The sequence below is a fragment of the Cupressus sempervirens genome, chromosome 8 (genome assembly GCF_028749045.1).
Source record: "Cupressus sempervirens isolate cs-2001-9-10 chromosome 8, ASM2874904v1, whole genome shotgun sequence".
In the NCBI taxonomy this organism is placed as follows: Eukaryota; Viridiplantae; Streptophyta; class Pinopsida; order Cupressales; family Cupressaceae; genus Cupressus; species Cupressus sempervirens.
The window spans coordinates 812021128-812033676 of record NC_143125.1 but is presented as its reverse complement, the minus strand read 5'-3'; the positions used below and the strand labels follow the sequence as shown (position 1 = coordinate 812033676).

The 12549-nt window shown below is 36.2% G+C and overlaps 2 protein-coding genes across 6 annotated transcripts in view; one reads left to right on the top strand and one right to left on the bottom strand.

Moving 5' to 3' along the window:
• LOC149544890 (serine/threonine-protein kinase ATG1c-like) overlaps window positions 1-12549 on the bottom strand; it is a 121422-nt gene that overhangs the window by 45637 nt on the left and 63236 nt on the right. The gene's annotated exons all lie outside the window — the stretch shown is intronic.
• Window positions 2475-3103, top strand: LOC149544891 (uncharacterized). Its single transcript, XM_089796553.1, has 2 exons — window positions 2475-2702; window positions 2821-3103. The coding sequence occupies exons 1-2, from the start codon at window positions 2475-2477 to the stop codon at window positions 2983-2985; spliced, it is 393 nt and encodes a 130-aa protein (XP_089652679.1). The 3' UTR covers window positions 2986-3103.

The window sequence follows — 12549 nt, the reverse complement described above, 5'->3', positions numbered from 1 at the left end:
TTCGCAACTGTGGCATCGTGAGAAGGTCATTTAATTTAATAGGAACTTTTGTTTGCACTATCTACCTCATCATGTTTTGTTCCACTAAGTTCCTTTTCAAAGTTTCAGCAGTGTCTTTTACTTGTGATTTCCCTGTTTTCATCTGCCTTTCCAGCTTTGTTCGAGTTTTTAGTAACCTCTCCTTCACTTCTTCTGCATCAGGGTATTTTGCTTTCCTCGCCTGCTCCCGTGTGATCGCCAATACTTTTTCATCACATGTTTCAATGCTTAATAGATTTACGACTCGCTTTGGGCATTTTGAATCTTCGTGGTCCCCCAGACCATAGATGTAAAATCGCGATTTTTTGGGGCCGGTGATTTAGTCGCCTCAAAAATCGCAATTTTTTTTTGCAGATTTTTTCCAAAAAATCGCAATTAATCGCCTAAAAATCGCGATTTGTTGCAAAAAAATCGCCTGCACCCGGCAGTCAAATAAAGTGACGAAAAACACATTTTTTTCATGCTGTGTTTACATTGCTTAGGGCGTCTTGGAGAGGAGAGGATAGAGGAGTTCTTGGCAAGAAACAGGTGGAATCGAGTGCATTTGGAGGCCTTTTGATTCGATTTCTTCGTTACTAGGTAAGTGATTTGAATCTTTGTTTTTTATTTTTGCAAGAGATTGTATTTATTTTTCTTGCATGTAAATGGATAAAAATACATTCCTAATTAGTTAGGAATGCATTTGATGAATGTAAGCAAGATTAAATGCATTCATTTGCATTTTTTTCCATTCTAGATCGAATTTATGCTAGAAATTTGCACTTTTTTGAAAAATTTGAAACCCTAGCAGCTAGTTTGTTTGAATGTTATTTGGATTTCAATTTATTGGCGCTATTATTGGAATGTTGCTTGAATTCTTTGTTTAACTGTTAACTTTGATCTTGTTATAATTTATTTATAGTTTTTTTTTAAATTTGTATGTGTAGGCAGCCCGCAGCAGTTTTAAATGGCAGACAAATGGCCATTGACTCCATGCCCCTCAAGCTACATTGGCACTAGGCCAAAGAATGCGAGAGATCACGCATGGAAATATACCTATGAAGCACCCGATGAACCAACCAAAGTGATTTGCATTCGATGTGAAAAAGTAATATCTGGGGGCATTTACCAGTTCAAATATCACATCGCAAGGATCTCAAAACATGATACGAATCCTTGTGAGAGTACAACAGAAGAAATAAAAAGGTTTGCAAATGCCTTGCTTGCAGCTACAGAGCAAAAAAATTTGCAAAGAGAGTGGAATAAATTGCATGTTAGGGCAGCCATAGCAAAGACCCAGGGCAGTTTCGTTGATGTTCAGGAGGAGGAGGCAGTCATTGAGAGCATGGCCGGCTCTTATCGTGGGCCGCGTGTTCGCAAACACGGTGATTTTTCTTTCACGAGTTCCACTCCCACTCCCACTCCTACACCTCCTAGCACTTCCGCACCATCAGGATCAGCAGGTGCTTCTGGGATAGGGAGCTATTTTGTGCCAAGGCACACACCTAGTGCACAACCTTCATTAGAGGCCACTAGATGGAATAAGGAGGTTCATGACCAGTTGGACAATGCACTAGCAGATTTTTGGGTTTTCAACAACCTTTCTATGAGTGTTGTTGACAGTCCCTATTGGGAGGCTTTGGCCACAGGGTTGACAGTTGCAGGAAAGGGGTACAAGTCCCCTTCTCGTTTTGTGTTGGGTGGCAAGTAAGCGAATAATTTTATTACACTCGATTTCCTTTTAATTTTTAACTTTTTACTTAGTTCTAAATTTTAATTAATTTATCTAAAAATTAGAATGTTGATTACTAAAGTCTAAATCAATTTTAAATTACTAAGAATCTAAGACATAACTAAATTTTGTTTTTGTAGGCTTATTGGAAATGCTGTTGAGAGGGCCAAAGCATTTGTTGAGGAACAGAAACAAGAATGGACAAAATTTGGTTGCACCATTCTTTCTGATGGGTGGACGGATGGGAAGAGCAGGACCATAATTAATTTTTTGGCCTGCTGTAATGATAATGTGGTGTTCCTGAAATCAATCGATGCCTCCAACAAGGTAAAAAATGCTCAGACATTGGCATTGATGTTGGAGAACATGGTCTTAGAGATTGGCATTGAAAATGTGGTGCAAATCATCACAGACAATGCTGCTGCATATGTATCAGCAGGTAAACCGTAATTTTATGTTGCATGTGCATTGTGAATTTCACAACAAGAATTTTTGATAGTTTGATATTTTTGAAAAGTTGGAAACTAATTAGTATTTGCTTTTACAATTGGCAAGAAAACTCCTACAGCAGAGGCACCCCACTCTCTCTTGGACCCCGTGTGCAGCACATGTCCTTGACCTTCTTTTGGAGGACATGGGCAAACTTGAGTGGGTCACTCCAACTGTGGAGGATGCAAGGCGGGTGACAAAATACATATACAATCACCCATGGGTCCTTAGCCTGATGAGAGAGCACACTGATGGCAAAGAAGTTGTCAGGCCTGCCATCACAAGGTTTGCAATGATTTTTTTGACATTGCAAAGCATTCTCGATAATTTGGCTTCTTTGAAGCAAATGTTTGTTTCCAAAAAATGGCTTGCTTCCACATTTTCAAAGAAGAGTGAAGGAGAGAATGTTGTGCGGATTGTGTTTGATAAATATTTTGAAGATAAGGCTGATGAAATAGTAAAGGTAACTACAAAACTTTAAGTTTTAGTTTACACTTTACAACTTTATAACATACTAAGTTTGTAACTCAAGTAAATAATAATTTTGTAACTTGTCAACTAATTTCAAATTTATATTGTAGGTGTCTGAGCCTTTAGTCAGAGTTTTGCGTTTGGTTGATGGAGACCAAACGCCAATGGGTGAACTATATGAGGCCATGGACAAGGCCAAAGAATCTGTCAAAAATTACTACAAGGGGGAAAGCATCAAATATGAACCCATTTGGCAGATCATTGATAGAAGGTAGAATAATCAGCTCCACCAACCCATTCATGCAGCAGGATATTTCCTCAACCCACGTTTTAGGTACACCGTAAGCTCATTCTTACTGAAATTTAAGTTAATGAAGACTTGAGTTCATTTTGCTTTCGTAGGGTGTTGGGTGTGTGCTAAAATTGCAATACTTATTTGTTTTTGGTTTTTGGTTTTAGGGCTGATGGTGCATATGCAGATCCTGATGGAGAGGTCATTAGAGGCCTAAGTGAGTGCGTCGAAAAGATGGTAACCAGCGAGGAAACAAGAGATAAAATCATCGCTGAGCAGGAGATGTTCACTTCAGCAGGGGGCAAGGTGTTCTCCACTTCTCTCTGCAAGAGAGCAAGGCTTACACAAACCCCAGGTAATACATTTGCAAACTTCTGAATCTCAAATGCTAAATTAACATTTATGTTTCACTTTTTGTTGTCTATTACTATTTTCTAACTTGTACAATTTTTGTGATGCAGTGGCTTGGTGGACCACTTGGGGTGCAAGCACTCCAAATCTTGCAAAATTTGCTCTTAGAATCCTATCACAGCCTTGCAGCGCATCACATTGTGAGCGCAACTGGAGTTTGTTTGAGGCCATCCACACAAAAAAGAGAAACAGGTTGTCCCAAAAGAGGATGAATGACATGGTCTATGTGCAATATAATCTTAAATTGCGCATGAAAAAGGCACAACAAGATCCTCCTGGGCCAATCGATTTGGATGAGATAGATCCTTATTATGATTGGACGGCACAGGAGCAGGCTCCCTTATTTACACAGGAGGACATCTCCAATTTGGAGAGGGAGGCCGCAGAGGAGGCTATGGAGGAGGAAGGGGGTGGAACTGGATATGACATCGATTTGGATGACATCGAGGAGGGCGATGATGAGGATGATGACATTGAGCTTACTACAAAGGACCTTGACATCTTGCGTGCAGCAAATGTGGAGCTATCGACATCTAGTTCTATAGCTACACCATCTCCTGCATTGGCACAGACACAAACACGGGCACAAACCCTACGGGGTTCTAGTTCTAGAGCTTTACCCTCTCCCGCACGTTGTAGTAAAGCGACTGGGAAGAGGAAGATGTAGTCTTGTATTTGACATTTGTACTTATTAGTCCCGCCTTTTTAAAGGCGAGACTAATGTTTTCGATAGACCGGCCCGAATTAATTTTTCGCAAACAAAATGTCATATTCCAAAGTCTGTTTAAAGTTTGAAAGCATTGATTTTTAAAAACAATTATCAGATAGTAATTCTGTCTTTTTGATTGGTTCATCGGCAATTTCCTAGGGTTTCGATTAATTTTCTAATTAGAAAATATTTTTAAAAAATGTCGGTGCTTCTAAGGACACTTTCCCGAGCGAGATTCTTTCCCAGCGAGGTTTCTAGAGCGTCCATATTAATATTTATTAAAAATAGAAAAGATCAATGCTTTGCATTTATTACTGACTTGATAAAGGCGAAGATCAATGTTGCTTCAAACATCGGACTCTCATTACTTCACCACTACCTAAATTTTAGCCAGAATTTCTCTATAAATGAATATTATGTCTTATATTTCTTGAATGTAATTAAAAATTTTCTTTGAATGTAATTAAATTTTTTCCAAGTATTGTAATTTTATTTATAATTATAGGTTAAAAAACATTGTTAATATTATTCTAAGTTTAATTTGAAGGATGAATATAAAAAATTTAAATTTTTTTTTTTTTTTAAATTGTAATCTAAATTTAATTTCTCTTTCAAATTATTATAAAAATGAAACGAATAATTATAAAATTTGATTTTAAAAAATTATGATATTAAAGAATTTTAAAAATATTTTACTCTCAATTTTTAAGTTCTTTTACAACAATAGACTCGTATATTTTTATTAGTTACCCTCTAAAATTATCATTCTTTTTCATTATATTTACTCTTCTAACTTTTTAATTTAATATTTTTTAATTTTATTTTAAATTATTGTCAATATATTTTAGTACAAATTATTTTCAATGACTAATATTTTTAAACAACTTTAATAGTTATTTTGAGGAAAGATAACAAAAAAAATTACACGCTCAAAATGATTTAAATATTTTATTAAAGTTGTATTCAATTTTCAAATTGAAAAGTCAACTTTCATTGATTTATTTGCTTCATATTTTAGATTGAATTATTTTCTTTTAATTATATTTCTATATTATACTTGTACAAATTGAACGTAATCTTCAATAATAAATAATTTATTAATATATTTATATATTACAATTTAATAAATTTGATAAATTCTTCAACAATTTTATATATATATATATATATATATATTTTTTTTTTTTTGAAACCATTTCACCTTAAAATCTTTGCACTCTATCCTTTTGCATAAGGCGGGACTAAAGCTCTTCAGAGCTCTTGTTTGTAGTCATGTTGATGTGCTTATTTGAACTCTTTACATTTGACACTTTATTTATGAGAATACTTCTCATGTGTTGTGAACTTGTTAGTTGTTAGTAATTTACAACTTGTCACTACTTACTTGTTAGTAATTTACCGATTAATAACTCTTTTTGCATTGATATATATCTAAACATGATTGTTTCTTATGTATTGTTAGTAATTAAGTCATCAGATGCAAAAAAACATTGAATTTTGTAAAAAAATCACATTTTTTAATTAAAATTTAGTGGTTTTTTAGTTCCCGATTTTTTCTCTGATCTTTTCCCGATTTTTCCAGATTAAACTTTTTCAGGCCTAGGCAATTAATCTCCTCAGGCGATTTTTACATCAATGCCCCGGACCACACCATCTACATAGTAGCTACGGCGTCTCCTTCGTAGTACAGTGTCTAGCGAAGTGGCCCCAAATATTGCATGCATGGCACTGAATCATCGGCCCTCCACTCGTGCCATACTATATTCAACTTCGGCCTCCATTGTTACTGGTGTTGTTATTGCCACCCCTTCTGCGTCTATTATTGTTGCAATATCCACCCGAAGTTGCATCGTTGCTTGTGTTGTTTCCGGTGGACACTTCCTGCATTAGTAACACCTGTTGGTGTCCTTTTGATTTCATGTTAAACAAGCACTCCTTTAGGGAATGTCCCGCAACCTAACAATGTCACAAAATTGTTTCTTTGGGCATGAGCCATCCTCTTTACAGTCTGTGCACCACAGTTCTCCCTTCACTGTCTCTAGATTCTTTTTCAAATTCTAAAATTCTTTCATCATTCGGTGCATATCTTTCTGTAACGCTCGAACCTTCTTGTTTGATTCCTCGTCACTACTGTTACTTTCAAATGATGAATCATCTGAACCCAACGACTTATGCTTTTTCTTCTTACTTATCTTCTGTTCGCTTTCCAAATCCATTGCGCGATTATACGCATCAACGTATGACGCGGGTGGTACAATCTTCATCTTCTTTTTCAAATTTGGTTGCAGCCCCTCCACAAACCATCATTTCTTCAATCCGTCCACCAGTTCACTTTCCATCTTCCCAACCAGCTCTTTCAGCCATCTGGCATAGGCCCAAATTGTTTCATTCTTTCCTTGGTGTATATTTCTGCTACAATTTCATTATCATCTCGTAGCAGTCGGAACTCTGCTATGAACTCCTTTCCAACCTCTGCCCATGTAGTCAGTTTTTGAGGGTCAGCATCCGAAAACCAATCAATTGCCACACCCCGTAGGGTTGCTAGGAACTGTCTGACCCAATCGTCCTCGTCCATCACGCCATTTGTTGTCCATATGGTTTCGCATGTCTTGCAATGTCTGATTGGATCTGTTGTACCATCACCATTAAATTTCGGTAATCTTTCTTTGGGACCTGCCATCGTTACTTTCTTTTGATTCTTAGGCACTTGCTTAGCACCCGCGTTGTTCAAAGTACCCACGTTGTTCTGCACAACACTCGCGCTATTCTACACAACCGCGTTGTTCTGTACAAACACGTTGCTTCAAACAACCGTCCTACTTCCGACAACCGTGTTACTTGGTGAGCAAAGATCTTCCTCAAGCAAAGTTGTTTGATTCTCTTCCTGTATCCTTTCTTCGAATGTATCAGGAACGAAGAGTTCACTCCACGCTCGTGCTTCCTCAGCACTTCAAGCTATGCGAGTTGCTTCCCTTCCGTTTGGCTACTCTACCCTTGGTGTATATAGGTTAATGAACTCCTCCCTTGTTTCTTCCACCAAATTCAATCGCTGTCGAGTCTCCTCCAACAATTCCTCGGTACTCCTCGGCCTACTAGGTGAGTACACTCCCTCCGTCTCGGCCCCTTCACCCCCTCAGTGTCCGTCGACAATCTGCTGAAGCTTCTGTCTGCACTCTACCTACTGTGCTAAAATTAAAACTTCTTGTGTTGTACGTATTTCATCCTTGTCTTTTACCTTGTTCCTATCCTTGTTAAGCAAATTCGGCATTAATCTTCATAACATTTCTTCATTCCAGGTTCATCTGGAATGGCGCCAAATGTTTACTATACAGGGTAAAAGGATAATTAACACATGTAGTATAGTAAGATATAACACAGAAGAGATACTTTATTCATATATTGCAATATGCTTATTACAATAACTCCAATGATTACAACGATGATTCAAAGTTCATTTCGAACGGTGTACATATACCTTCCCGAAAGGGTGACACTCAAGCATCACGAGCCCATTTGGATACTATTCTACCTGTCGGCTACACTATAGAATTTACCAACAAATCTTTCCAAATCTATGCCTCGAAATTTGTTCCAAATGCCTTCATCATTTAAAAGTCTTTTCTTGAAAAGGGTAAGTTTAAAACTTCTTCAGGTACTTGCAGTGGACGTGAAGTCCAAGAGGTTCAAGGAGTTTGTTGGTGTTTTTAATGTCAATTCAAGGTAATCTTTGCCATTTCACTCAGTTTCTTTTTCCCTGCAAGCTTTCCATTGTGTAGAATCTGGGTGTTCATGATCACACTAGTACCAGGGAAGTATGGAATCATCTCTCCATTTCCTTGGTAACAATACCAGTAGGATTGTGTTGGGTGGATATTTTGCAACCAACAGTTTGGTTAAAATCAAGTCACAAAATAGGTAGAATAGTCGCAGCCTATGAGACCAAGTCTCTCCTACATTAAAGGGAAGGCTCCCCCTTCTCACCGTTCCTTGGATCAACTCAAGATAAGCAAAAAGTTGAGAGATTTTGTAAGGGGTCTATAGGTAGACCAGCTGTAGCATATGAGACCAAGTCTCTCCTACATTAAAGGGATGGCTCCCCCTTCTCACCGTTCCTTGGATCAACTCAAGATAAGCAAGAGGTTGAGAGATTTTGTAAGGAGTCTTACCAATATTCTTTCCTCTTAGCTTTCATGAAAGAATCAACTTACCCGCGGAGCGAGTAATGAGGAAGCTTAAACCTCTAAACTACACTTCTATCTTATAGTTGGAAATGGTGATACCAATAAACCAACACCAACTCAAAGGCTGATTGAAAGCATACCAGTTTGGCTATAAGTCCTATTTGTCTAATTTGTAAAAAAAATACTACCATTGGGGCGCAAAGACTTCCAAAAGTAAATGATTTCTATTCTATAACTTATTTTCAATTCTAATCTATTCTATATGAAAACCCTCTACCATTAGGGCGCAAAGACTTCCAAAAGTAGGGAAATTCTAATTATTTTTCGTGAATTTGAGATGGAAACACAAGCTACAATCAAAGCTTATAGTGTATGTATTACCACAATCGCTCGCAGTCAAACTTTCAGCTTCGATTGCTTCTTAACTCACTATGCCCTATTATTGAGCACACAATAAAACATAAATCAAAGACGATTGGCACAAATTACAGTCAAAGCCTCCAATTTGTACTATCACAATTGCTTGCAATCAAAGCTTCAAATCCAATAGCTTCTTTTATTCACTTTTCTCCCAAATTGGTACAACACAATCAAAGTTATGCTTGCACAAGTTTGGCAGAGCTTTCTCACATACATCAAAAGATGATTTTACAATGAGGGTGCACTCCTTTATATAGGCAAAGGAGTTGAGAAAATGATGGAGGAAAGAGTGGGAGCAACTCAACCAATTTTGACCTTTTCAAACTAAAGAAGAGAAATTATTGGATTACATGTTATAAGGACATGTAAATCAATTACATGTAATTGCATAATTTCATGCAATACATCCTCTCCAATCTACAAACATGAAGACCAAAGAAGGAAGATGGAAGAGAATTGAAACAATCCTAAGGATCGTTTTGAAGTGCCTTGTACTTGGCAATGCTTGCAGGATTGAGAGTTCCTGTATTTTGTGCCACTACAGTCACCTTGATAACCATGGTGCTGCATCTTATGATAGCTTCTGACTCTCTTTGATGAATTGTCCATTGAATTTTGAAATCTTGATGTGATCAAGTTTTTTCTCGTTCAAGTTGTCGTGAATTCTCCTTTGTAGATCAGCACAAACTGGAGTCTCTGACACTTTGAAAACTTTCCTAATGATGTCCACATGTAGAATTAAAACAAATTTTCCCATTAACATCTGCAAGAACTTATTTTTCCCTTTTTTCTTTTTTGAAGCAAAGCGTTTGGCGCATTCCCACACGATCTCAGGTTCTCAGACAACCATTGGGAAATGAAGATTAAACGAATTACTGCTTCTTGAGAATCAAAGTCTGTCTTCTTGATGGGATATCTCTATTCTTTGAAGAAGCTATGACATATCTTGAAGAGTGCATCGCAGAATGAAGGTGAAAACATCTTCCAATGAGATTAGATCCATGAAAACCTTTGGATTTGAGTTACAATGATGAATCCATGAGGGGTGGATATTCAAAGTATGGATTAGACATTTATGGAATGCGTATGATGGCTGGAAATGAACTGGAAAGCATATGTATTTCAAAGGAAAGGGCCAAAATCAGACTCTCTAACGGTGAACTGCATGTGGGCAAGGATGGGTTTTCATGTAAATGGCCAAGAATGCAAGCTAGGCACATAAGGGATGTGTGCAAATGATGTCTTTTGACTTTTAAAGAGCGACCTTTAGTCAAAGATGGGTTCTCAAGCTGCAATTACATGTAAAGTGATTTACATGTAATTGTGACATGCAATTGGGTTCAGATGATGGAAATGTGTGTAAGCGAAAATGATGAATGAGATTAAATGTAAGTGCAGATGGAGGGTGAGATTACATGTAATCGAATGTGGAGAATGAGATGTTACTGCATGTAATGATGGATGTGGAATGAAAAGGTGCACTCGCATGAAATAGTGGAAAGTGGAGTAAAGTAAAACGCACTTAAGTTCTTGGGAAAGAACTTGCAACTTCTTCCAAAAGAAGAAAAACAAGAAAGCAAACAAACAATCAACGAAAACAAGCATAAAACAAACACATACCTTTGATCTTAGACTCAAACATGTCAATAAGCAAGTTGCTTTCAAGTGCAAATTCGAATTTGCTGTTAAGGAAAATCCAAATGTGTGAAAATGAGAGTTTTCATCATATTTAAAGGCAAAATGCACTTTTCATGGCATATCTATGAACAAGTGTACAACACCAAGCTAAAATATGCAACAAAATAGGAAGATAAGCATGAATTAATAATCAAGTTTGAAAATATCCATTTACTTGAAGATCAAAGAGCCAAATAGCAAGATTTATAGAGTTGACCAATTCTACGTCAAATCCAGATTCACAAACAACTATTTGACTTCCTCCACACTCGCAAGTAATGGATGATTAATGAGCATTCAGTGGTCGGATTTGGCATGAGAATGCCAAAAAAGTGGTCAAAGATCACAAATACATGAGATGTTTTTGCAAAAACAAGTGTTGGGGCATTTTTTGCAATAAACATAAACTTTGAATGTTATAGAATAAGGTGTTTTTTGCTATGGGAATGCAAAAAAGTGTTCCTAGATGGCATATATATGGATTCAAACCCCAAAATGATCCATCTTTGGCCAAAAATGAGCTAGATAACTTTCAAATTAAGGGCGATTTTGTAAAAAAACGTAATTCATAGAGTGCATGAAATGATGCATTTTTGACATCTAAAGGCAAAAACGTGTTCTTCAATAGCAAACACATGAATCACAATACCAAAATGCCTTGTATTGGGGGAAATAAGTGATCAAAAAGCCCCAAATCTGGGCATTTTTCTCCAAAACGTGGCTTCAAAACCTCGAAATCTGCATTGTTTCTAGCATGGATTCAACGCCTAATGCATGGGAATGCATAAATATGCAAAAATGACCTCCTTCTCATGGATTTCAAGCCATTATATAGGCAGATCTAAGTATTTTTTATGGAAAACGTGTTCTTGGAAGAAGAAAACATGAAGTTTTTTGCCCTTGAATCTTCAAAACCGGGTTCTATCTTTGCCAATGCACGGAATAGATGCAAAACGCACTCTAGAGGAAGCAATACATATTTTAAATAAGATGGAATGACTTCTTTATGCAAAACGCACTCTAGGAGTGCAATGACATATTTTAAAAACATAAATTTGCCCTCAAGATGCAAAATGCATTCTAGGAGGAGCAATGCATATTTTAAAAACCAGTTATGATGACCCTTTTAGTGCCAAACACACCCTTGGAGGGTTATTGCATATTTTAAAAACAATAAAAAATGCAAGTCTCATTCTAGAAGGCCCATTGCATAGTTTAAAATTCATGTATTTACATGTAGAAGTTTTTTAAAGATGTCTTTTTAGTTAAAAAAATGTGGTCTCTAGAGGCATTTGCATATTTACATGCAAATGGGTTGAAAGACATATTTTGCACAACTTAAGTGATAAATTAAACACATGTTTAATTGATTTCTGAAGTAATAACACTTAATTGGGTCAAAAATAACATTTGCATAATTGAATTAAAATATTATGAGCAAATATTATTTAAAAAAGTAATATTTAACTTAGATGTTTTAAATAAAACATAAAGTTACTTCAAAAATAAATCAAACTATATAGTTAATATAGTCACTTCAGTGAAAAATAAAAAAGCAACTCAACTTAAAAATATAACATGAAGTGTTCTACAGTTACTTCAAGTGATAAATTTAAATGATAAAATAACTTAAAAACATAACATAAAGTGATTTTAAGTTATATTTTTCAAAAGTGAATGTCAACATTAAAATATAACATAATTTTCTAAATCATACACTTGCACTTGGAGAGTCCATTTTTTGGCACTAATATGATCATATCTTTTAATTGCTAACTCCAATTAAGCCCTCAGATAGATCAAATTGAAGGGAAAACCGAAGCAATGATTTGAGCAAAGCCAGAAAAACAAAAGCTAACAAACACACACTCAAAAATAAGAAAAAGGACATTGAAGGCTTCAAAAATCAAAAATAGGCTTAACAAACAAAAAAACTAAAAAGACTAAACGAAAGCCTTCAGTAAAAGGATTCATAATATCAATTGGAGTCGATTGATTGATCAATGTTATCCAATTAAATAATGAATTAACTTTAGAGAAAAACGAAACTAAGTTGAAAAAGTTTTGTACTGTTACCTACATTTTGTGGTGACAAAATGCTAGACAATAAATTGCAAGGGACCTATACTTATGGATACGGATTTAGGGG